The sequence below is a fragment of the Heloderma suspectum genome, chromosome 6, assembly GCF_057233095.1.
Source record: "Heloderma suspectum isolate Gila_16-S chromosome 6, 16-S_ref, whole genome shotgun sequence".
NCBI classification, from domain to species: Eukaryota; Metazoa; Chordata; class Lepidosauria; order Squamata; family Helodermatidae; genus Heloderma; species Heloderma suspectum.
The window spans coordinates 46,579,451-46,606,683 of NC_139463.1; the positions used below are offsets into that span (position 1 = coordinate 46,579,451).

Consider the following 27,233-nt stretch of genomic DNA (forward strand, 5'->3'; position numbering starts at 1 on the left):
TCTTTTCCTGGTGGACTCCAGCCGGGCCATGGGTCCATGTGCAGCCTATTGTCTTGTCTGCTGAAATCTGAGAAGCCAGAGGGGGCAGAGCAGGACCTGTCAGAGCTTCAGTGCTCTCTCTCAAATTGTCCCACTCCCTAAAGCTAATTTGTTTGCATTAGGAGTAGGCATGGCAAAGTTGGCATCACGTTTGAGGAAATTAACATATATAAATAGCCAGTGGATACTTCTGTTCTCCTCATTCTCAAGGAGCAACAGTAACCCTTTTTCCTGAGTCAGCAAGTAGTTTTTCCTTCAGGGCCACTTTAAAAGGCAGTGGGTTCTTCTTCTCCAAGACCTTTCAGTAGGTCCTCTCGTTACAGAGTGTCGTGACCCAGGAGTCCAGCAGTGACCTGGACATGGACGTGGCACTGTAGAACCAGTGGTTGCAACAAAGGAAACTCCCGACCCAAGTTCCACTGGACAACCCGAGAGCCCTGAGCCTGAGCTGCCAGAGACCCCTGTGCCCAAGACCCCTGAGCCTAGATCCAGCACTGGGACAGCACCCACTTCTCCAAGAGCCCCATTTCCCATGGAGCTGATGCGCCAAGGCTGGCAGTGGGCCGGGCATGAGCTCTCAGAGAGACGGAGGAGTGCTAGGCTCCAGGCCAGAGGCCTGTCCCTTTAAGGCACCCTGCCCCATCCTGGTGCCTTCCAGATGTTTGGAATGATAACTCCCAGTATTCCTGACCATTGGCCATGCTGCCTGGGGCTGATGGGAATTGAAGTCCAAAACATCTGCAGGGCACCAGGTTGTGGAAGACTGCTTTAAGGCATACATTAGAAAAAATGACTGGGGGTGTTTCTACATCAAGCAAAACCCCCTCAAAAATCCACATCCTTGCCAGAGCTTCCTGCTGTCGGTTTCTTTGCAGGATTCGGAAGGGCTCCTTTACACAGCAGACACATGGTTTGAACTAAGGTGTGCTTTCCTCCTCCCTGGCATGTGTGCAAAGGAGGGGGGTGTTCTTGTTTCCGTAGCTTAACTTCCGCTGTACTCTTTTCTTGCAGCCCCCGGGAAACCACTGACTTACTTCTGAGTAGACATAAAATGTAAGATTGTGCTGTAAATACGCAACCCTTGGCACACTTATGTGGGAGTAAGCCGCACTGAACTCAATGGGACTTACTTCTGAGTAGACATAAGATCACCGTGTAATTCTGCAGCCCTCGGCTCACTTACTTGGGAGTAAGCCCCACTGAACTTAATAGGGTGTTCTGAAACAACAGAGGATGTTGCTTTTGAGCCTGGTGGGGTGGGGGATCAGATATGTCTCCCTTCGCTGCAGGGAGGGATTTTACCCACTTCTCCCTCCAGCTGAGAAATGCAGAGACTGGAGACGCAATTGGCAGGCGATTCTTGCCCTCGTGCCTGTCAGATCTCATCCTGACCGCACCCCCAACAACTGAAAACAAATGGCCACAGCAGGCACACACAGCGGTTTCTTCTGCTATTGGAGAATTTCAGGGGAGGTCATGGCGTTCTTGTTCCATGGGCTGGAAAAAATACCACATTTATTGCGTTTGGGGAAAACACGAGATAGGCTGGAGGAAATGGCGGGAGACACCCTGGAAGGTCATGGCGTCATCTACAGAGCCCGCAAACTTCCGAGAGAGAGCCATCTCAACAGCAGGATAAAAGCTCCGTGTGATGAACCCCCAAGACTGCTGTTTCCTCAGTGCCATTAGTGGGAAGGAAACTGTGATCCTGGCTGCATTGGGAATGCTCAGATTTGGGGTGGAGGTGGCCAAAGCCCCTTCCCCCCACCCCTAGCAGCCCCAATTGGGATTGCTGCTAATAGCAGCCCTGGAACGGCGGTCTTTTCCCCATAGCGCGGGTGATCAGCTGGGCTGTGGGGAACAGTGGCTGGGGCTTGCAGGCTGCACAAAGCGCAGCAGAGAGCCACGGGGGACCCATGGGTTGCCTACCCCTGCTCTGTCAGGACACAGAAGTAATGGTGTTGTGGAGAAGCCCTTCTAGAGGCTGCCTAAAGTGAAACGAGTGCCTGGGCGAGAGCCCCCTTAATGATCTCTTAATGATAAAGCCGTTTCTCCTACTATTGGAGAATTTCACGGGGAGGTCATGGCGCTCCTGTTCCGTGGGCTGGAAAAAATACCACATTTATTGCGTTTGGGGAGATAACATGGGTTAGGCTGGGGGAAATGGCAGGAGACACCCTGGAGGGTAACAGCGTCGTCTAAAGAGCCGCAAACATCTGTGACAGAGCCCGCTCAACAACAGGATAAAAGCTCCATGTGATGAACCCCTAGGACTGCAGCATAAAAGGCTTCAGATTGGTCTTAGACCTTGTTGGAGAACATTGCTTGCTAGGAACTCTCCTGGGGGCTGCCTGCAACGTCCATCCTATCTTGCTGCTGCCACCTTGCACTGAGCCCCGTGGGCTTCTGCTCAGACGAAAACACAGTGCAGACATCTCCCCCAGCACATCCTTCCATTCCCTCCAAACTGGCAACTGGGGTTGGGGGTGGGGGAGGAGGGGCTAGTGTACTTAAAGGGGGTGGATTTCTCCCAGGAATCCCCAGTTACTGACCCCTACTCTAGGGAACTGTGATACTGGCACAGATGAAAAGATTTGAATTTAGATGGAATGGGAAGAAGAATGAGGAATCCAATTCCCTGAGATGTCTGTTTTCCTATCGAGCAGAAGCAGATTAGCCTTCCCCAAGGAGTCAAGGGCCATTTCACATGTTATGTGAAGGCGCACCTGGGTTTGCCGCTCAGGGCCAGGCAACACTTTTTACATGCATTACTAAATTTAACATGGCTTAAACAAAAACAAAAAACACCCCAGAAGTAGCAAGTTCCTAAGGGCCTGATCAGAACTGAGAATGTGGCATTTGGGGATGCAGTGTTAAACCCATTCTTGAGGGAGATGAGAGGGGGAAGCAGGGCCGTTCTGCTAGCACTGCTGAAGGGCTCCATTTCTTTTCCTCTTCCCTCGCCATTCCTTTTTCCTTATGAGTCATGTCTTTTTAGATTGGAAGGCTGTGCGGTCTTGTTTTCCTGATGACATGTAAGCCACTCGAGAAGCCCTTTTGGCTGAGGAGAATAAATAAAACAATACATACAATAAACCCTTCCCCAACCCCTGCTGCGGCCCTGGTGAAAATCCTCCCTCCCAAAGCTGTTATTTCTGCTATTAGTGCCGGTGGGACTTTTCTTCCCATTCAGTCCATAGAAGTCTTGCGCCTCCACTCAAGAGAGCTGCACCAGTCCTGACTTCCTGACGAGTGCCCCGGATCCACATTTGTTAACATGAATTTGTTGCATTCACATATTACATTTTTCATGTATTCTTAAAAGAGGGAAAAGGCCGCTGTTCTGCTGGGCTCTGGGGAGAAGACAGAGAGCCCGACTGAAGATGCTGGGAGAGGCTTTAGCCTCCCGGAGTCTCCATTCCTCAGAGAGCCTGAAGCAGCCGAGACTGGGGCTTCCCTGCTGGTAACGGCAGCAGGGGAAGCAGTGAACCTGATCGGGGTGCTGGGGGTGGGGAAAGAGCCTTTCGCCTCCCCCTTCCCCAGCAATCCCACCCCCCATGTATGTGTGCGTGCAGGTCCGTGTGTGTGTGCACGCAACCCCGACCCACCACCTGGCACCACCACAGGCGGCCTCAGGCCCAAAAAGGTTGCCCACTCCTGACTTATTCTGAGATGTACACCTAAAAATGCAATGTGTGAAATGATCCTGAGACAACAGTAGAGACACAAGGAAGGCAACTCACTGTTCAGGTCACTGAGGATTTGCTCTTTGGGAACTGCAAACTGTTTCACGCACAGCTGAACTCCCTATTGAAGAGAAAGAGAGAGAGAAGAGTCACTTTTGGAGGACTGAAATAAAGGATGTACCCACAACATGGCACCTTGTAGGAAAAGTTTGTATCAGACCTCATCTTTGAATTAACTGCTTGTTTTGTCTTCTTGCAAAGCAGAAATGACTTATGCCGGATGGTGACCCTATGTGGATAAACTTTCCACATGCACTCAGTTAAGTTTAACTAGGGGTGGGATAAGGAGCATTGTTTGACCTTGTCAAGGTTCTCCATTTTCCACTTCGATGCTTGCCTCACCTTGTTCTCACTGCCAAAAACGGGCGTCTTTTTTTTTCAAACGGGAGAAGTACACATTTTGGAACATGAAAAATGCACACTTTTCCAAGTACACACACGAAATGCACACTTTCTCCCTATAGGCTAAAGAATTAAATACGTTTTTTGGGGGGAAATGCATATTTTCAGGAGTGTATTTGTGCAAGTGTGCACTTTTGAACACAAATGAAAGCTTGGGAAATTGCAAAAATGTCCCAACGATTACACTCCTGCTTACTTTCACGTTCGTGGTTGTGAAGGGACATGTTTGCATGGTTCGCAAACAGGAACTAAATTCTACTACATCCCTAAGTTCGACTGCACTTGCTACATGTGCTGACCCATTCAGTGTTAGCATAGCAGTGTTCAGGGGCCCAGGCGGTTGGTTGCACTCCTGGGCTGTGCTAACATTCCACTCAAACAGATCAGTGCATATGTGAACTGCTATAGGTGGAAAACTTACATTGGTATGGGTTTTCCAGGTGGCCCACATCCTCTGTAAATCAGGTCTTAAAGGAAGTCACCTCCTTCCAGCCCAACACCATCTTTTTCCCACCATGAATTCTGCAATATGGAATTGCATATTCTATATTGACTGGGAAGGGAAACGGGTTGGGGTGGGGGTCACAAATCCATAACTGCAGTTTCACTATCCTGTGAGGGTAGAATATCCCATTTAAACATACAGTCATTCATTCATTTATTTTCCAGCATAGAAACATGCAGCATGATCCCAGGCCCAGTGTCAGCTCCTGGTGTACTCAGGAAGCTGCCAGGGCCCGCACACCACAAGCGGTCTCTCCGAGGCTGACACCCACTCCCAATCCCCTTCACCTGCAGCCAGCAGCTGCTGGGGGCTGCCAGTCACTTCTCCTTCCTTACTTGGCAAACAATTGCTGCTGATGTGGGGTGGAAAAGTGGATGGGAGAGTGGGAACCAAGTGGCTGGCTGCTAGACTCCACTTGGAGCTGAGGGGCCGCCATCTTCTATTTCCCACAATGCAATATGAGATCAGGCATTGGGTTTTGGGAACTAGAAGCCAGCAGCCTCTCTCAGCTCGGTCTTCCACCTGAAAGCAGTGCCAATGTGCCATGTGTGCCAGCCAGCACGTGTGGAAACAGCTTAATTCAAATATCCCTCTCTGGCCTGGATGTCCTTCCCCCTAAGCCTTGATGTGTGGGGACTCTCAGTAGTCACTCAGTGGTGGGTGGGATGTACTCTGCACATGGCCAGAAGCATTTCATCCATACATATTTTGGTTGTTCCAGGGTCAAGTTCTAGCACTGAAAACAGAACCCTGACACTAATTAAGTCCTGATCTTTGAGCTCTTCCTGAAGGAGAGATTTCGGAAAGGATATCTGGGGAGATATTACGGTGGTCTTAGGGTGCATTTGTTATGCATACAGCTGGCTTACGGTGTTATGCATACACTGTATGCGTTATGCATACAGTGTCCATTTATATCAGGGGCAGGGAACAATCCCCCACGCCCCCAGGCAAGGCCCACATTACCTTAGGGTGGAGTGGTGGGGGAGCAAACTAGCAGCTGATAGCAGGTGGGCCCAAAGCCAAAAGTACACACACACACACACCCTATTCACATACACACACTCCTCCTTCTCTCTTTCTTCTCTTTCTCTCTCTTTCTCTCCCACTCACACAGACAGTATTCACACACAGCCTTCCACACATATACACGCCGCCTCCTCCCTCTGTCTGTCTGTCTGTCTGTCTCTCTCTTACACACACACACACACACACACACACACTTACTTCCTTGTACTGCTTAGCTATTTTCCAGCAATCAAGAGAGCAGCGTGGGGGAAGGGGAGGTTGCAGGAAAGGTAAAGTTTAAGCTCACCATCCTGGCAGTGCTGCTCAGCTGATCGCTGGAGAACAGCCAAGCAGTGGGGGAAAGGGAGCTGCAGAGAGACACTGCTGAGCTGAATGATGGAACTTCACAACCCCCCTTTTCCCTACCGCTCAACCATTTCCCACCAAGCAGCTAAGCAGCACAGAAGGAGATCATGGGGAGGGGAGGCTTAAACATGCCCTCCCTGCAACTCCCCCCTGCCCCACTCAGCTGAGCAGACTGAGGGGTGGGAGCGCATGAGGAGCGACCACAGGAGGGGGTGAGGAATGGCAGGAGAGGCCCATGAGTGAGGTAGGGAGGCCCCACTCCTAATTGATATTATTTATTTACTTATTTATTTGATTTATATTCTGCCTTTCTGCCCAAAAATGGCACTCAGGGGAGCTAACAATGAAATACAGATTAAAAACAAAATCTTAAGGTTTCTCCATATGGAGCTTTTATCCTGCGATTGAGATCGGTTACTCATGGATGTTTGCGGGTCCCTAACATGACATCATCAACCTCCAGGGCGTCTCCTGCGCTAAATGACCTTTATCCCATTTTATAAAAGATCAGAGCTAATGAGCTAATGAAAGTGCATTTAGTTTCCTTGTGCAAAGAGGAAGTCGCGCAATAAGAGGAACTGGTCCACAGCACCATCTAGTGGCTGTATAATGAAACATATACAACATGCAGATAAGGGAGGAAAGGCCGGGGAGGGAAACACATGTAAAGGGAGCTCGTCGTGATCCAGCATTTAAAACAGAAGCAGAAAGCCCGGGTACAGTTGCAGGATTTTAGCCTGGGGTAGAAATGCTCTTAATTAAGGCATAAGATAAAAAGAAATAAATTGAAAACACAACAATAAAAGAAACAATAAAAAGAAATTATTGCGTTTAAACCTGTAGATTTTGGGCAGATGTTCTCAAGTATTTGTACATTTTGATTATTTTTAATATGTAAAATTATATAGTATGCTGACATAACATTAAACTGCAAGCAAACTGAAGCAGGCTGTAGCATTCCAATAAATGTAAGAACAAAGATGTTGGAGGCAGGACAAGAAAAGTGCAAACAGAGATAGAATGATAGAGGACAGAATAAGCAACGACAGGCAGCTTTTTCTTTGCACCATCAAACAGAGGGAAAAATGGAAGAGAAAAAAGAATCCACCGGGCCATGTAGAGCCACCTTCTCCAGCCTGGTGCCCTCTAGATGTTTTTAACGGCAACTCTAGGGATGTCAGAGAATTCCGCCATGGATCCCAATGAGGCCGGGTTCCAAGAATCCGGCCTCATTGGGGTCCGTGGCCGACCACTCACCTCCGTGCCCCTCCCAAATCCATCCAGGCCAGCTCCTGTATGTGGTGATCCTGTGGAGCCGGCTGCCGGCTCTGCAGCGCTGGCGATACGGCTGACCGCCATTGCCGTGACATATCGCTGTGCTAAGTTCGGACGCAAATGGCGTCCACTATGCCATTTGTGTCCCTGTTTTTTCACACAACAGGCTACGCAAATATCTAGGTAAATATAATTTGCCTAGCCTATCGCGTGAAAACAAGGACGCAAATGGCGTAGTGGACACCATTTGCATCCAGACTTAGCACAGCGATATGGCACGGCAATGGCGGCCAGCCATATTGCCAGTGCTGCAGAGCCGGCAGCCGGCTCCGCAGGATCACCACAGAGCGGAGCAACCTGGACGGATTCCAGGGGGAGGGATGGATCACCCCCCCTGTGGACCCCCCCACCCAGAACGGGGTAAGTGATCCGCCCATCCCTAGACAACTCCCAGTATTCCTGGCTGTTGGCAATGCCCATGCTGCTTGGGGCTGATGGAAATGAAATCCAAAACATTTGGAGGGCAGCAGGATGGAGAAGGTGCCCTCCAGATATGTTGGACTGCAACTCCCAGTGTTGCAGAACCCAGAGTCAGAGAGACCACGGAGTGAAGGAAAAAGAGATTCTTTATTTAACGCGCGGGCTTAAGGCTGGAATCGTTTCCAAAGAGCCAGAAGCCCCGATTTACATTAGCACATTGGTTTTATAGACATTGTGACACATATGAAACGGCTCCTCCTCCCCCTCCCGCATGGGGTTGCAATTCTCAACATTTTTCCTCCTAGCACCATTGTTTATAATACAAGAACTGGGTTATAGGGTAGCCATGATAAGGAGAGAACAGAAGAGAACAGCAGAGAACAAGATATACAATTGTATGACCTTTGACAAGATAAGGAATTCCTGTGTCTCGTCAGCTTACAACAATATATTCAAGGGAGAAAGAGCTGAGCAAGAACATGAAGCATGAGACTGCATGAGGCTACTTAGTCTGACCCCCGATATGGCTGCTACATTCCCCCCTTAAATGCATAATTTCATTACAATTATAGCATTTCTGATAACTATACAAAGCTTTTTGTGACATACATATTACTTAGCCTCTTGTTGGGCTATTAGAGCATAGAGGGCAGCAGTTTTACTAGCTGAGACATAAAACAGATTGGTTAAACAGCGCATAAGACAAGGAACGCAGAGACATAACAGAACTTTTATGAACAATACTGGTAGAATTAGGATGAACAATGCTTTTAAGCTAGCTAAGATCTGGAAGCCAAGGCGTTAACTAATTGAGCTAATTGTTTTGTCTTATTGTTTTGTTAGCTACTATATTGTGCAGCTTGTTGATCTGTTCATCTACAGCATTGCCATTATCAGTTAAGTTAAAACAACAGAGCTTTTGGTGTGTCTCACAACTTAAATGATGAAGAAGGAAGAGGTAATCTATACCAGCTCTGTTTTCTAGAACTGCACCTTTTAGATCACGCAGCTTTTTATTTAACAATGACAATGCTCGTGAGGTGGCATTTATGCTTTTGGCTAAGCTGCAAGCTAACCGGTTGATTTCCAGACCATCAGCCAAGGCTAAACCTGGAACCTTAACCAGTGACATTGCTAAGGCCAATTTTTCCGAGTCAGAATATAACTGCACATGACTATTACAATTTTTAGTTAGTTGGAGTGCTCGAGGCTGCCGTTGACGGATTTTCTCGGGCTACAGGGGAAGAATTGGCACCAGTTCAATTGGCGGCTGAGGCAACATGGGTGGTTATCAGACAAGTTGGCAGGAATGAATGACCAAGTGCGGGAATTACATGTCTAAAACTATCCATGAGGCAAAAGTATGTGGGCATCATTAAAAGATATGTTTTGAATTTTATTTCAGTGGAAGGGGGCCAGGGATAGCTTTATATTTTCTGGAAAATTTTTGACAATTAAGCATTCGTGCACACGTAGCATTTGTTTCAGCAATGATGGGGGTGCGTAGAGTGAACTCTGTAGGGGGTAGGATCTTTGCAACTACGCCCCAATTAGCATTTTGGGAATAAGTTAAACTTACACCATAAATTCTTAACATGGTATCTTTTTGAATGTTCCCAGGATGTCTACAGACAGGTATTAGGCAAGAGCTAATAAGCCTGTTTGCAGGTATACCTCTTGGCAAACAAAAATATTTTACTCTCGTGATGTTAGCCAGGTGAAGCCAGTAATTATCAGCAAATCACTGGGACAAACTTCTTTTTCTAGGGGCAGACCCCCCTTTTTGCACCTTATTAAGGAAACACAATGCAACACTACTAACACTACAACACGCATGTTTGATCTTCTTTGGGATCTGACCGTACGCTGGGCAGCTATTCACCTGGCAAGCTGCAGTAGGGTCTAGTCCCCTTCTTCAATTCTCCAGTTGCAGGTCTGACCGTACGCAGGGGGACAGTTTCCCGGTGTGTCCACAGTAAGGTCTAGCCTGAGTCTTCTTACTGCTTTTTCAGAATGATTTTTAAAGGATTTTCAGGATTTCTGTTTACAGTCTACTCTCCCCCTCTCGCTCTCTTGACTCGTGTCCAATGTATCTAGGGTTTAACTCTAGCTGCTTTCATAGCTGCGGGGGTGGAAAGTATGACAGTTTTCAGTCCTCTCCATCTGGGAGTCAAAGGGTTATTTTTCCCTCTTTAACTCATACTTTAACTCTTGGTTGGAAAGGATGAACTTCTGTGATGGGAATGGCTTATTTTTTTAAGACAAAGCGACGCTGGGCTTGAAGACCTTTGCTCAGTGTTTGGACTTCTTGTTTAAGGCTAACGTTTGCTTGCTCTTGATGCCACTCCAGTGTCAATCATGAAGTCAATGTCACTGCCCCTCACAGTCAATGTCACGGCCCCTCTCAAGCTGTCTCCCTCTTCGCCCATTCTGGCCCCTTTGGTTTTCTCCTTTGTGTATTTGATTTATTTTATTTGGGCATTCATGCCACTAATGTCCATCTTGTCCACACTGGGCACACTGGTTCTTTTTTTAAGAATCTTCTGCCTCTGCCGGGTCTTCTTCTTTTCTTTTTTTCATCCATGTCTTCTTGGGCCTCTGGGTTGAGGGAGGTATACTGGCGATAGGCATTTGAAAGACGCTCCAAGTACGCTCTGGGGCCTCGGTGGCACCTTGCAGCACTTTAGACACTTTGGTCATATTAACTGACTTCTTCATACCTGCTTTCATGGCTTCTAACAGCAGGGTTTGATACTGGGTGAGGCGCTCTAGCCCCACTTGTGTTTTGGGATTCCAGCGGGGGGGGGGTACTTACAAGGAGGCTTTATTGGGTAACTTACAGCACACAGGCGTACTTAATTTTTGGATCAGACAGCTTCTCTGAACCACGAGCTATTGCACTAAATGGGTTTTTATACTATACATGTTACCCATAACACTAGCAAGCATTTTCGGCATAGGCTAGAAGTGTTTGGTTCTCAGGCACAGCTTCCTGTAAACAACTTCGCTTCCCAAAGTGCTTGATAACACTTTTTATTTATTAGTATGGGAAGACAAATTTTTTCTCTTTCTTTTGCTTTCTTTTTCTTTGCTGATCTGCCTGTATTGCAGATCATGTTTCAAACTTTTTATATAAAACTTTCTGCTCCATGCACCAGCCTTGTCTCTTTATTTGTCTTTTTCAAGTTAAACTTACTTAAACTTTTCTGCCTTACACTAGTCCCACTGACACACATTTGGGATAGGCTCTTCTTCTCCTTCTAGTTACATTTTCTTCATTTTAAAGAACTATTACATTATTGTGGCTACTTTACCCCAGGTAATAAGCTCCAGGCACAATCAGCTGCTTTTAATTTACCCTGGGGGCAACTATGGCCACGCTTCTTTTTTACAAATGTTTTTTCTTTGCCTTTTGCCTTTTCTTTTTCTCTCTTCTCTATCTGTCTTCTACTTTCTCTATTCCTTCTTTTCTACTTGCTTTTGTCTTTTCTCTTCGTCATCCATTGGGAACCACACTTAGTATCATTTGGAGTTGCAACTAACACTAATCTGCAAATATCACATATACTTTATGATATCTAAGAAATCATAAAATATATACAACAAACTTTTTCTGCAATTTAACACAATGAATGGAAAACACTTCTTGCATGGTAAGGCATGATGGAGCAGATCCAGCAATCATACTGGTCTTCTGGCTGAAAGCTCAGGGCTCATTAAAATCAAGGGACGGGCATACCCACACACGCAGAGTTCTAGGTCACCATTTTTGCATCGGCAACTCTATGCTGCATGAGTTCTGGCAGAAGGAAATCTAAAAGTTATAGATCAAACTCAGCCTGCTGTACACTGAGCTGACTACAAACATAGACACACGGTCCACAGCGATGAGAGTTCAAGTTTATCAAAAGCTTCATAGCACTGTCCATGGCAAGTTTGTGACAATTTAAAATTTTAGTTCATGTGCAGAGTGTCTCTAAAAAGCCCAGATGATGATGGAGGCAAACAGAGAAGGCTCTGGGCAATGAAGATGCGATGTTTCCAGCAAAGGCTCTCCACTTTTGCATCAGTTTAAAAAGGGGAAGTGTGGCCCTACACCCCTTCTGACAGACAAGGGCCTTTAACTTTTTAGCAAGGCTTCTGTTTAAACAGAGCGGCACAGCTCAGCTCTCTAGCCATGATGCTTTAACCTGGGCAACTCCTCTGTAAATTTTATTTTACTTCTGTCAGGTTCTCTCACAGACATTTTAAAAACTTACTCTTTTTTTTTTTTTTTCTCTTCTAACCTGGTACACGAAAGCACTGAAACACTGAGTGCCGAAACTCAGGACGCTGGGGGGTGATGGGCATCGCTTTATACTTGCATTTTTCAGGCAGCCATTAATCTTCGGGGAGGCGGTGGGGTGATTTGCAGGACTTCAAAGGCAAGCTTCTCAGTTTGTTTGTATTTGTAAATCCCAAGCTCAAAACAGGACACGATGAGGTACAGGGCCACCAAATTCTTGCTTTGGCACGGGCAACAAATAACTCGGGTTAGCTTTCTTCGCTGGGGTCTCAAACAGGAAAACAGTCTTAAAGTTGTAACATCACTGACAGCGTCAGCCAGCCAGCTACACAGATCTCATTGTTTTTCAAGACAGTTGCTCCAATATCTTCTTTTCTTCTCACTCAGGTTGGGTCTCCCAGCTTACACAGTTTATTGCAGCTTCCAGGAGCATGGCAGTAGCGTGATTTTGGCTTGGCCAGGAACATGCTGTCTGGTTTCTCGGTCTCTTTAGCACACACACTTAGGCAGTGTAACACTGGACACTCAAATCAGTGAGATTTCTTCATTGCAGGGAATCCCACGGCAAAAGCTTAATGGTTACGCTCTTCAGAAATCATATAGCTGATGGTCAGTAGCTACAGGCTCTATGCAATTTTAACACAGTTCAAAGCTAAACACGGTTACCTTGACAGAGATCTTCAACGTGGTCTTTCCGCTTCATTCTGCTTTGGGACAGTCTTATGGCACACTTTTCACTCGAAGAGGGGTCTAGCCTGTGCTCTGGGGGCTGATTCTTCACCTTTATTTTCTATTTTGCCTTCATCTTCTGGGTCTTCATTTTCAGTTTCCATTTCTTAGGGATTTCATCTCAATTAGGCGAGGTGATGATGTTGCACAACTCAGAACGTTGTGGGCAATTTTCCTGCCCCCCCTCTCTCGGCGCGCTAGGCTAACAGCTACTTTTTCGGCCTTACACTCTCACGCTCCCACGCTTTGTTAAAAGCCAGACTGTCCTGCAACATTTTTCTAATTAACAGCCTCAGATCTTGTTTTTTTTCCTCTCAGCTCGACCTTGAGCTTTTTGCTGTTTTCTCTCTCTATTCTGAATCTTTTTAAAAAAAAAAACCTTTTTCCTTCTTTGTTTGACATACATCTCAAGGGGGTGCAAGGTTTGCTTCCCCCACCACCCATAGCCTCCCTCCTAAATTGAAGACAGACACAATTAGGGAATGGGAATTGGTCAGTGAGTAAGGGGTCTCACTGGCCGACACAAGAGGATTTTTCACACCACGCACTTTGCTACTGGCCTGGGCACCCGGACGGTCAACGGTATGCTTCAGAAACCGCAGTAGCCACTCACACAATCATCAATCTCTCCACTACATCCATATGTCCCTGCCACCCACTTTTCCCACTTTTTACCAGAGCGGAAAACGGCTTCCCCAGCTTCCTCAGCTTCCTACTGAGTACTGGCGTGCTAGGTACTGGCGCCCACTCGGGGGTGTGATCAGGCCCCCCTTCTACCCGCAAGGAGTAGGTTCTTTTTGTATACGTATACCACCAACACTGACCTTCTTCATAAGACGGGGCCCTCTTTTTTTCTGCCCAGTGGCCTTTCTCCCTAAAGGCGGGGCCCTCTTTTTCCCATATACTTGCCTTTCTCCTGAAGGCTTCCAATGTGGGTTTCAACTCAATTGCAGCTGCGATACAGGCAGGGCTCAAGTTCCTTCCTCCGCTTCCCAAGGTTCTCTTGCTGCTCGCTGCCGTTTGGGCGATCCCGGTGCAGGCTTTCTCCCATTCACTCGACAAAAAGGTCGGTGGCGCCAAGAAAGGGAGGCATGCGCCGAGCTCGTCTTCCCGGTGCGGCGATCAAGAGCAGGCAACTGCCACCTGTCTGGCTCAGAGCCTGCCACATCCGAGTCACGGCACCATTTATGTTGCAGAACCCAGAGTCAGAGAGACCACGGAGTGAAGGAAAAAGAGATTCTTTATTTAACGCGCGGGCTTAAGGCTGGAATCGTTTCCAAAGAGCCAGAAGCCCCGATTTACATTAGCACATTGGTTTTATAGACATTGTGACACATATGAAACGGCTCCTCCTCCCCCTCCCGCATGGGGTTGCAATCCTCAACATTTTTCCTCCTAGCACCATTGTTTATAATACAAGAACTGGGTTATAGGGTAGCCATGATAAGGAGAGAACAGAAGAGAACAGCAGAGAACAAGATATACAATTGTATGACCTTTGACAAGATAAGGAATTCCTGTGTCTCGTCAGCTTACAACAATATATTCAAGGGAGAAAGAGCTCAGCAAGAACATGAAGCATGAGACTGCATGAGGCTACTTAGTCTGACCCCCGATATGGCTGCTACACCAGCATCCCTGGGAATGATGGGAGCTGCAGTCCAACATATTTGGAGGGCACCAGGTCGGGGAAGGCTGATGTAAATGGCAATGGAGAAGCACACTGGTATTTTCGTAGTCAGAGTAGGCAGCAGGGGGGATATATGGTTATGCCTCTCCCCTTCCCCAAGCGGTGAGACTTTCTAGGGGCAGAGCTTCCCAAAGTTTGGTTCCGTTCAAGGAGAGATCGCTGGAGCCTTACTGTATTTTTGTAATATTTGAGTTTATTTATTTACAAATATACATGTTGAGCATTGGTGGAGGCAAATAGCTAAACATTCCTACTAAGCAGCAAATCCAGTGCCCCACATGAGAACCCCAGAGAGGGACCCCAGGCTGCCATCTACTGAGCTCCAAGCTCGCTCGCTCACTCTCCTCTCTCTCTCTCTCTCTCTCTCTCTCTCTCTCTGTGCCTCCAACTGCAAGGTTCCCCCGCCCCCGCTCTCCATCACTGTTCCAAAACCCACTTCTATTGTTCTTTTCACACACAGATCTAGTTTACATGGTCCTAATGGGGTGGGGGGATGGGGTGCAAGGAAGCTGTTTCACCTTCCCGTAGCCTCTTCTGTTGAGAAAGCACCAACCACCCATAGGATGGTCACCTAGGCACTGCCAAAACATACATCACCCCTCCCCAAAGGACAAAAGAGGGCACAGATTTGTATAATATTTGCATGTGTTAATTTATATGTGTAGATGCAAATTTAGAAATAATTGCTCTAATTTAAATAGAAATTCAATATATCTGACCAGGTGCAAACAGGTGAGCTGTGTGCCTCCCTGTTCAGTCTGCTGTCCAGGTGTAGCTGTTGATGTGCAAATTCAAGGCCCTTGTGCTCCCTTCTTATGGTTCTGTATCCTTATTTGGACTAGACAGCCCTTCAAACAGAAGACTCTTTCAAGTAGAGGACTGTCCTCTATAGAGTAGGACACATGGCTACCCTAACAGCGCCCTTCTTGAGCAACAACCTCCCTCCCACAAGGAAGGTATGTCCAGGAATGGCTGACCATAACAATACAGAATCTGCCATGATGAACTCTGGCAGGCAATACAGATGATACAAATGTGGGTGCCGAGCACATAACCCCCAAATCCAGCTAACCATGGCTGTGGCTCAGTTGCACTGGAAGCAACACAACCTAAGTTATGTAACTGGTTCAAGGAATTTCATCATGAGTGACTAAGCAGCCCTTTACACATTACCTGAAGCCTGTGGAAGCCATGAGCTATTCCTGAGGAAGTAGGATAATGTTTAACAACCTAACCATGTTTGTGTGTGCGTGTGTGTAGGGAGGAAGAACCAAGGAAGTCCTACAAAGGGAGGTGTTGATTTTGTGGGAAAGAACCACGAGATTGGCCACCGCCCACTTGGCTGAGTCATTTTGCTGTTTAATTTCTTTACTGAAAACCTTTTAATGCCACTCTTCCAAAGCTCAAAGCAGCTTACAAGTGAGAAAAAAACAGTAAAATGTTAATTTAAATACTATCCCAGCTCTGTTGAAGCTGCTTATGGAAAAGTGGCTCCCGCACTGCGCAGGGCACACCACTTTAGCTATCCAGGGGTTTATGGCCCCAACTGCACTATGCAGAGTCGGACACGACTTAACGACTGAACAACAACAACAACAACATACATTTTTATTCGCTACAGCCACACACTTCATTTGTTTCTAAAGCTGGAATATATCTGTGGCTCCCATTTCCACATGTCATTGGAAATTGGGGCGGGGGGAGGGAGGGCAGCCTATTACAGGTGCTGGTCCCTTGTGAGGAGAAAATACCAGAGACTTAGAAAGGAAGCATGGGAAGCTGCCTTACATCTAATTCAAGACTACCTGCACTGAGTGGCAGTAGCTCTTCAGGGTTTCGGACAGGGGTCTCTCCCAGCATTACCTGGAGATGCCAGGCTTTGAGCCTACCTGAGACTTTTTACATGCCAAGCATGTCCTCTACCGCTGTGCTATGGTCCTTCCCTTAAAGCTAAGGTAAGACACCACTCCTCATGGTACTGAATAAAGGGCTGATTTAAATAGGACAATGCCTTCTTTCGAGTCAGGCCATTGGTCCATCTAGCTCAATATTATCTACACTGACTGGCAGCTCTCCAGCCCTATCTGGAGGTGCCAGGGACTGAAGCTACCTGGGAACTTCTGCATGCAAAGCATTGTTCTACCACTGAGCCATAGCCTCTCCCTTTCTGGTGTACTTCTAATAGGGCTGTGCACCGCCTCGTCACCAAGTCCGAATAACGAGGCGAAGCGAGCTGTTTTGGAGCAAAAGCCTCATGATACGAGGTGGTTCAGAGCAGCCCCGAGGTGCCCCGGGGCGAAGCGCGCCCCCCACGAAGCGCCTCCTCCACCTCGTATATTTGGAGCTCTACTGAATGCCTCAGCAGTCCAGACAGGCCGTCTCCAAAATGTATCAACTTCTCAATGCTCATGTGGAGGGGCATGAGGAGGAGGAGGAGGAGGAGGAGGGACGGAGGGGGAAGGCAAGCGGATGCGGGGAGGCAGGAAGGCGAGCGCAGGGGAGGAGGGCGTGTGCTTTGGCGAATAGGAACCCTCAGCCAGAACCGACGCTAGTAAGCGCCAATCAAAGAGAGTGTTGGAGGAAGGGGGCATATGCTTCAGCGAAAGGCTGCGTTCAGTCACTGTGCTAGCTGTGTCTTTGGGAGAGAGGGCCGGTGTGGGTAGATTGTTTGTGTGTGCACGCGCGCGTGCATTCCTAGGAGTTATCCTTCAATTTATTCAATTTTGATTGCCATTAGGCTTTCCTCAGAATTTAAATTAAAAGGAAACAGCTTGGTTGTACTGGGAGCATTCCCTTCCTTCCCTCCTTGATCGTCCATCCCCATTGGGACAGTTTCTTTTGCAACACCTCTTCCGGCTACTTTTTCCTATATCTTTGTATCTCCAACTTGTTTGTTATTTGTATTTTATTAGATTCTATCTCTCCTTTCCATATTTTTTCAAACTAACATAGCTTTTCCTTGCAAATTGCTGACATGTTCCCCCTTCCCCACCATTCCTGTGTTTGTTTGTTTATCTCGATTTTGGACTCTAGAAAAGGCTGCATTTGCTGTGTAACGTTGAGCCTTCCTTCTGTTTTCTCTGTTCTATTTTCTTGTCATTTTTGTCAGTCAACTGTGTCTCTGTTAGATTTTTACAAACCCACTCTTATTTAGGGTTGTAAAGACAAACATTGACTTCTGGGCATGTCCCCACCCCCCGCCTTTGAAGTCATATTCAAGCATTCAGTTTTTCTTTCTAAATCCTTAAACAAGGACATATTATAGCAGCCTATTTGTGTAGTGTTTCTCCCCCTACCGCTGTGCTGAAGTGAACCATCTGTATCTTCTCTGTGTTGATCCTCCCAAAACAGAAATGAAAGAAGGTTGTCTTGTAAAAATTAGGGTTTGATTTGGCTGTTATCTAATCTCCTGCACTGTCGCCCTGTATTTCTTGAAGTTATCCTGCCTTCTATAAAAGAACATGAAATATAAAACAATAAATGAAAGACACACGTCATTTGCTAAGGTAGTTCTGCTTTTCTTTAGCTCTTGTGTGTCCATGTGCATGCTAGGGTGTAGTTCCACCAACACTATACATCCAGATTTCAAGGCAGCAGTGTTGAAAAAGCATGAGACATAGTATTTATATTAATTACCTTCTTATTCCAATAGCAGTCCACTGTGTGGCAATGCAATTCAGCGCAATATGAGGCATCTTTGGGGTGTTGGCAGGGGCAGAGGTGGGGAGAAGTTACAGCTCTTTGCTTTAGGAGTTTTCCTGGAAAAAATCAGATTTCACCTGTACCTTGCACACAAGCCAGTGGGCCAAAGTGCCTGGAATTTGGCAAGTGGGATGCCCTCATGGGGGGCCTGGCCCAGTTTTCACACATATCCATGGAAACAGGAAGAAGTTACAGCTCTTTGCTTTCTGAGTTTTCTTGGAAAATCTCAGATTTCACACAAGCCAGTGGGCCAAAGAGCCTGTACTCTGGTGGGTGGGATGCCCTCGAGGGGTGCTGGGAGGTGCCCAGGTGTCACGTGCGTAAGGGAAACAGGAGAAGTTACAGCACTTTGCTTTGGGTGCTTTCCTGGAAAAAATCAAATTTACCTGCGCCTAGCACACAAGCTGGTGGGCCAAACTGCCTGGGCTTTGAGGGGCGCAATGCCCTGGAGGGGGGCTGGGAGAAGCCCAGGTTTCACACACATCCCTGGAAACAGGGAGAAGTTACAGCTATTGGCTTTGGGAGTTTCTGTGGAAAACATAAAATTTCACCAGCGCCTAGGACACAAGCCAGTGGGCAAAACTGCCTGGGTGTTTGGGGTGCAATGCCCTGGAGGGGGGCTGGGAAAGGCCAAGGTGTCTTGTGCATGTGTGGAAACAGGGAGAAGTTACAGCTCTGTGCTTTGAGAGTTTCTGTGGAAAACATCAGATTTCAACTCCACTTAGCACAAAAACCGCTGGGCTAAACTGTCAGAAATTTTGCAGGTGGTCTCTTCTTGAGGGGCATGGAGAGCTCCCCGAATTTCATGCCTGTATCATAAAAACTAAAAAAGTTATGACCATTTGTGTTTCCCCATGCAAGTCAATGGGAAAACGCCCAAAATGTGCGATGCGGATATCCGAATCTCGCTTTGGATTCAGATCCGAGTTGGATCGGAAGGGGTCCGAATCGGTCCAAGGCGGATCGGGGTTGCTTTGGATGATACAAACTGGCATCCGAAGTGGATCGGGGGGTCCGTGCACAGCCCTAACTTCTAAAACAATTTATTTACTAATATACTCGTTGAACATAGGACAGGAGACAAGCACCCAGGCAGACAATACTAGCCTGGAAAACAGTGTTGGTGCTCTGAAAAGCAGACTGTTGCAAGCCCTGGCGCCCACGCACAGTGAGCGCGCGTGATTCCCACAGAATCAGACCACTAGTCCACCAAGCCCAGTGCTCTCCACTCTGGCTGCATCCCAAGCAGAGGTCTCCCAAGCCCTGCTACACGGGTTCCTTCCAGCTAGAGCTACCAGGGATGGACCATGGGAACTACTGCATGCAAGGCCCATGTGCTCCCCATGAGCTATGAACCCTCCCACAAGTCCTTTCTCATTAGCCAGCTGCAAAACTCAGGCTTTTTGCTACATTCAAACTGCTACATTGTTTTTCTCCATTCCCACTCAAGCAGATGGGGTGTATTTAATAGCTGGTAGGTACCAGCCATCAATGCTCATATAAGCAAACATTTCTAGGCATCAGGACACATTAAACATTATTAGCTATTCACTGTACAACAGCAACAAAATAGGGACAACCTAATTTCATGAGCCGCTGGCCAAAAATAACATCCTGCGAATATATTTTCTCCCCCTCCTCTGGGCTTTGTTTCCAGATATCACAACTTGACAAAAACCCACTGATTTGTAGTATATAAGTAGATAAATGTGTATTTTCCAGTGAAGGTTTCCGGAAATGCATTTCTTTGTCAGATTTCTAGCTCACCCTCTCCCAATCACTTAGGGAAGGTAATAACCTTTTAAAACTCCAAATAAAACCAGGAAACAATATAATACCCATTAAGTTTTAATGTGGTGTATAAAAACAAAGTAAAATTACTCCCAGCCAGCTTAACCCACACTTGCCCCCCTCTCCCAAATGGTTCCTTTCCCACTCCTTGTTACCCTCAGCTTACCCCACTGCACAGCAGCCTGTTTCACTCTACCGCTACCCCACTGTGCCCTCGACCTGTCCCTGCCTCCTGGGCTGCTGAGCTGTTTCTCAACCCTTCCCCTGCTCTGCACGTGCAAAGGGCACGCATTGTTGCTAGTAGCGGGCAACCACAATTCATGCCCCTTGCAGAGTGTCCTGAATCTGTGTCTCTGAGGACACCCGCCTGCCAGCTCACATTAGCACACAAGGCTTTGAGGAGCCCTGCTGCTGTAGCTGCTAGACAGCATGGTGGCCAGCAAGCAGACACAACTTCTGCAGAGGCAACCACCTTGTCCTCCTCTCCATTCCCATCCCCACCACTCAGAGCAGAGACAGCAGCAGGAGTGGGGAGGGAGAAGACACCTCCGCATCTGAGCCAGTGGCTGACTCCCTCACCGTTGAAACTCAGCTCTGCACTGAAAAATCCATCTCCACCATGGCAGATTCACAGGCAGCTCTCAAAGGGAACAGCCCAGCGCAATGAGCTGCATCCCTCCCAAGATCTCAACTGAGACCTGAAGGACGGAAATCCTTGCCTACAGCAAGGCCACTGGTCATGCTGGCTGCGACTGACAGGAGTTGTAGTACAACACATCTAGAGGGCAACAGGCTGGAGAAGGCTGTTTTAGACTGAAATCCCTGAATGACACAAGCAGAGGCTGAGCCTGCAGACCAAACCCTGGCCACCCTGGACAAGGAAGGAGGCGGACACAAAGGAGATTCCCATTAAAAACTTAGGAAGCTGCCTTATACGGAATCAGACCTTCCCCAACTTGGGTCCCTCCAGTTGTGTTTGGGGGTTGGATTCACTGGTCTTATAGGCCCCTTCCAACCCTACTATCCTATGATTCTATGACTACAATTCCCATCAGCACCAGCTAGCATCGCTGAAGGCTGGGGATGATGGGAGTTGTGGGCTCAAAATCTGCAGGGGCCCACGCTGGGGAAGGCTGGTCTATACTGACAGGCAGCAGCTCTCAAAGCTATCTGGCAGAAGTCTTTCCCCGCCCTACTAGATTGAACCTGAGATGTTTTGCGTGCAAGGCCTGTGCTGTACCATGGAGCTTCCCACTGCCTCCCTCACTTTCTGATTAGCTAATCAGAGAAAGCCAACAACCATGCCCAGGAAAGCTTCCATGTTTGAATCCTCCCCTTATAGTCCAAACGGCCATGACGATTTTGGCCAAGTATCTAAATATCAAAAAGTACTGCTTTAGGGGACATGGTTATGGGGGACCAATCCCTGACCTGGGTGCCCCAGCCCTCACTCACAGGGTTCTCACAAAGGGTGCGCTGTGTACCTCTGAGCAGAACACAGAGACACTTTGCAGGGATTCTGTTATAATTATGGGAGTTGTGCTATCGCAGCCTCCGCCAACCTGGTGCCCTCCAGATGTGTTGGACTACAATTCCCAGCATCCCCCCAGCTGGCTTGACCTTCAGACATGTCCTTCACACCATCTCTGCCCTCCTCCCTCCCCTCCTCAGGCTTTCTGGGGTCTCAGCACCTGACACCTGGAGCAGGTCACTTTTGAAGCCTGAAGATAAGAACATGTGTCTTTTGAAGCAATTTGGAGGTGTTTGGGCCATAGAGCACTGCATTGGCCAATTTTCATGGTTCCATGCCTATTCCCACTGTTTGCAAGACATCTTGCTTGTAAAACAGACAATAGCCCTGCAATATGGACTTTGCTCTTCTCATAGTACAGAAGGCTAGACAGAGAAAGGGACAAGAAGTGTTGCCAACTCACTCGGTGGACCCCATTCATGTGATGCCTCAAAGCCTGTAGGGTATTTAGTGCATCTCGGGCACCAGGCTCCATCCTTTCTTTCACCTTCTGATTGGCAGCAAAAGCACAGATAACGCCACCCCTACAGGAAAAGCGGTACAGGCATAGAACAAAAAATTACCTCATCTGTCTGACTTAGGATTGGTTTCACACATGCATATCCCTTGGTTTCTCTACACTTGATTACTGATTGGTAGGCATCTGAATGCATGAGCTTTGTGTGTGAGTGAAAATACCATCAGTTAGATCTGTGATAACTCATTCACAGATGATGTTGCAGGCATCAAGCAATGGGCATACAGGCACAAACACACCAGTCAGCGTCAGTCTATAGACTCAAAGCCATCTGGGAAGAGTTTGTGCGACTTCTGTGTTCTGTACAGCTCCTAGAGCTGTCTTGGTACTAAATATGTCTTTCTTTCACCTTTTCAGACCTAGGAACTACCTTTAACCCCAACCAGCAATATGGGACAATTCTTTACATTGTAATCCTGGCTTTTTTTCTCTTCCTCCTCCCACTTTGGTTTCTAATCTCTCTCTCTCTCTCTCTCCATCCCACACATTTCTCCCACACATTTCTCCTTTAAAAATAAAACCTAAACAACAACAGGAAGATGGTGCTGCTGCTGTCCCAATCCAACTCACATTAGGTTAGAGCATAATCCACCGGAGAGTGAATGGTGACCCACCAGTTGAAGACCAATATTCTAAATAAATGTGAAGTAGCAGTAGCAGTAATCTGCCCGCAATTTCTTTCTGCAAGAATACTGAATAATTTACAGGGCTGGGATAACTTCTCCATATCATAGAATAATAGCATCATAGAAGCTATTCTATCAGCTAGAAGCTGATATCAAATCAGGATTGGAAATATGTGTGGAGGGGAATCACTCGTGAATTAATTGAAAGGAGGAAGGAATCGGGCTTATGAGAGATTGGCGTATGTAGTCTCAGACCAAATTCAAAACTCAACTGTATACCAAATACTTGTACTCCATTGGCTTATGTGCAGAAGCACTGCATTTTAAATGCTTAAAAACTCAAAAAAGTACATTTTCTGCAATAATTATCAAACATTTGCGTAATATGCAAACTAGACTGCCTAGATTTGGGGAAATGGAATACGACAACACTGTCTGTGAAGGATGAGACTAGAGGCTGGAGGAAGATGCAGAGAGGGACACAGGTTGAAGCTGTTCTACCACTAAGTCAACAGGGGTGGGCTACCTGCAACATTGGCCCTTGGCCTAATTTCAGAAGCCCTCTATAACCAATCAGCTCAGACCTCTGGCAAGAGCAATCTGTTCCTTCCTCAGCAGCCCACTAAGCGGGGATAGGGAGGGAGGGAGGGAAGAGAATGTCAGAAAGTGTGTGTGTGTGCGCGCGCGCGCGCACGCGCATGCATGCGTGCATGCATGTGTATGAGAGAGAGAGAGAGAGAGAGAAGTATATGGCAGAAAAAGAGAGCCAGAGAAAAGGGGTGGCCCTTGACAGAAAAAAGACTTTAAACCCCTGCACTAGACGTTTCTTCTAAGTCACCTCTGGTTTGTGATCCTAAGCAAGTACTGTTACTAAAATTTTCTCCAACCCATGCAGTCCAGAAGCGTGCTCCTTAAAAGAAAAGAAGTTGTGATTTTCCAGATTCTGAGGGATGCAAACAAATTTGCCAGCACCCATGCAGACTTCACACCTCCCTATATAACACAAGGTATCCCTCTTTTATTTAGGGATGTACAAAATACTTACCTCCAGGTTCCGGGGGGCGTCCATTGTGTGGGGGAGGCGATCCGTCCCTCCCCCCGGAATCCTTCCTGGCAGGCTCCGCAGCGAGTCCGCAGAGCCGCCAGCCAGGCCTGTCCGCAACTGGACTTCCGTCCGCTGCTGGGCTGCGGCCGCAAACGGCGTCCAGCATAGCCTATCACGGCAAAGAGTAGGGACGCCAATGGCGTCCGCTACGCCATTTGCGTCCCTGCTTTAGCCATGATAGGCTACGTAAACATTTATGTAGCCTATCACGGCTAAAGCAGGGACGCAAATGGTGTCCGCTATGCTGGACGCCATTTGTGGCCGCAGACTAGAGCAGCGGATGGCAGCGGATGGACTGGATGGCAGCAGGTAGGGTCTGTCCCAGGAGGGATTTCTAAAGAATCCAGCCTCATTGGAGTTCATGGCAGATTTCTCCGCCATCCCTACTTTTATTACATATTAATTAGCTTAGAATAACTAACCCCCTGATTTGATACTTGACACTCTACCCATAAATGTTGATTCAAAAGATGGAGGGATATCTACCTTTTAACCACTCTGACTGCAGGCAGCAGGTAAACTGAGGGCAGCTAGCACATCTCAACACTCCTAGACTGAATACGTTCATCATGGTAAGTCTGCACAGTCCTGCTATTCCAACCCAGTGTGATTTACAGTGTTCTCCACAGATAAGGACAGCTATAGCCTTTAACCACCTGACTGGGTTTGCAACATTACCACACACAAAGGGTGGGGCTGGAGGTTTAGGGTGATATTGGGGAAGAACGCTAGATAGTGGTATCCTCAGTGCTGGACATCTGAAGTTCTTCTGAAGGAACCCAGACTCAACCTGAAGTTTTCCCCAGGTTATAAAATACTACTACTACTACTACTGGTCCACCAGTGCACACAACCACTGACCGATGGCACCAAGGTAAGGTTTCCTTTTATGCCCAGCAAAGGGGGAATCTGCCTTGTTTGTCATCAAGCAGAAGTTAAACTTGATGCTAACTGGGGAGGCTCAAGGTGGCAGTGGTGGCTAGCCGGTACGCCAACTGCAACGCTATCCGGAGGGACGGAGCTTGCTTCAGTTATCCATTCTCTAGTGACATCCAGGCTGGATTACTGTAATGTGCGGTATGTGGGCTATCTTTGAAGAAACTTCCACTGGTTCAAAAAGCAGCTGCTTGAGTACTGTTAGGTGCTAGGTAGTCGGATCTTGTGACACCTATATTGTACCAGCTGCACTGGCTGCCAGTGTATTTCCAGGCCCAATTTAAAGTGCTGGTGTTGACCTTTAAAGCTCTGGACAGTTTGGGTCCAGGTTACCTGAAGGGCTGCCTTCATTCATACCAACCGGCCCACACTGAGAAAAGCATCAGAGACCCCGTTTATGCGCCCACTTGTAAGAGCACTCAGGCTGGTGGCCACAAGGGACAGTGCCTTCTAAGTAGTAGCCCCTCCTTGTGGAATAGAGTTGGAACAATGGATATCTCCCAGGCCCCATCATTACAGTCATTCAAGCAGGCCCTATCTACCAGTGTATTTATTTGTTGTTGTTGTTCAGTCATGTCTGACTCTTCGTGACCCCATGGACCAAAGCACGCCAGGCCTTCCTGTCCTCCGCTCTCTCCCGGAGTGTGCTTAAGTCCATATTCATTGCATCGGTGATGCTATCTAGCCATCTCATCCTCTGCCGTCCCCTTCTCCTTTTGCCTTCAATCTTTCCCAGCATCAGGGTCTTTTCCAGGGAGTTTTCTCTTCGCATTAGGTGGCCAAAATATTTGAGCTTCAGCTTCAATATCTGTCCTTCCAATAAGCATTCCATGGGGTTTTCTTGGCAAGAATACTGGAGTGGGTTGCCATTTCCTTCTCCAGTGGACCACATTTTGTCAGAACTCTCCACCATGACCTGTCCATCTTGGGTGGCCCTGCACGGCATAGCTTATGGCTTCACTGAGTTACGCAAGCCCCTTCGCTGCAACAAGGCAGTGATTCAGTATGCAAACCGAGAACTACCGGAAGTACAAGCTGGGTTTCGAAGAGGCAGAGGAACTAGAGATCAAATCGCCAACATTCGCTGCATCATGGAGAAAGCAAGAGAATTCCAGAAAAACGTCTATTTCTGCTTCATTGACTACGCTAAAGCCTTTGATTGTGTGGATCACAACAAACTGTGGCAAATTCTTAAAGTGATGGGAGTACCAGACCACCTTACCTGTCTCCTGAGAAACCTGTACGAGGGTCAAGAAGCAACAGTAAGAACCAGACATGGAACAACCGATTGGTTCAAAATTGGGAAAGGAGTACGACAAGGCTGCATATTGTCACCCTGCTTATTTAACTTATATGCAGAGTACATCATGAGAAATGCCGGGTTGGATGAATCAGAGGTCGGAATTAAGATTGCTGGGAGAATTATCAACAACCTCCGATATGCAGACGATACCACCCTAATGGCAGAAAGCGAACAGGATCTCAAGAGCCTCTTGTTGAGGGTGAAAGAGGAGAGTGCAAAAGCTGGTTTGAAACTCAACATTAAAAAAACGAAGATCATGGCATCTGGCCCCATCACTTCCTGGCATATAGAAGGGGAAGAAATGGAAGCAGTGACAGATTTTACTTTCTTGGGCTCCAAGATCACCGCCAGACGGTGACTGTAGCCATGAAATTAAAAGACGCTTGCTCCTTGGGAGGAAAGCTATGGCCAACCTAGACAGCATAGTAAGAAGCAGAGACATCACCTTGCCGACAAAGGTCCGTCTAATCAAAGCTATGGTTTTCCCAGTAGTAATGTATGGCTGTGAGAGCTGGACTATAAGGAAGGCTGAGCGCCGAAGAATTGATGCTTTCGAACTGTGGTGCTGGAGAAGACTCTTACGAGTCCCCTGGACTGCAAGGAGGTCAAATCAGTCCATCCTGAAGGAAATCAACCCTGACTGCTCATTGGAAGGACAGATACTGAAGCTGAAGCTCCAATATTTTGGCCACCTAATGCGAAGAGAAAACTCCCTGGAAAAGACCCTGATGCTGGGAAAGACTGAAGGCAAAAGGAGAAGGGGACAGCAGAGGATGAGATGGCTAGATAGCATCACGGATGCAATGAATATGAACTTGAGTATGCTCCGGGAGAGAGCGCAGGACAGGAAGGCCTGGCGTGCTATGGTCCATGGGGTCACGAAGAGTCGGACACGACTGAACGACTGAACAACAACAACAACAACAAGGAAAGGTTCCTCCTGTGCAAGCACCGGGTCATTACTGACCCCTAGAGGGACGCCGCTTTCGCAGGCATTTTCCTGGCAGACTGTAGCAGGGTGGTTTGCCATGGCCTTCCCCATTCATGACTACCAGTCGTATTTATTTACCTAGGCCTTTAATTAAGTCAGGAATTTCTTGGACACCATTGTGTATATGGTGTTATCTGGGTTTAATTGCTAATTTTGATTTTATTAGTATTTTATTGTTTTATCATTGTTTTATTATATTCTGCAGT

General features: G+C 47.4%; 1 protein-coding gene across 1 annotated transcript in view; it reads right to left on the reverse strand.

The window, feature by feature from the left end:
• The window catches only part of PROM2 (prominin 2), a 74,133-nt gene that overhangs the window by 37,313 nt on the left and 9,587 nt on the right, over positions 1–27,233 (reverse strand). Inside the window, exons 4-5 of the mRNA XM_084804182.1 lie at positions 21,953–22,073; positions 3,783–3,846 (exon numbers count right to left, since the gene is read on the reverse strand). Of these exons, the coding sequence (XP_084660308.1) occupies positions 3,783–3,846; positions 21,953–22,073 (185 nt within the window). The remainder of the gene's footprint in view (positions 1–3,782; positions 3,847–21,952; positions 22,074–27,233) is intronic.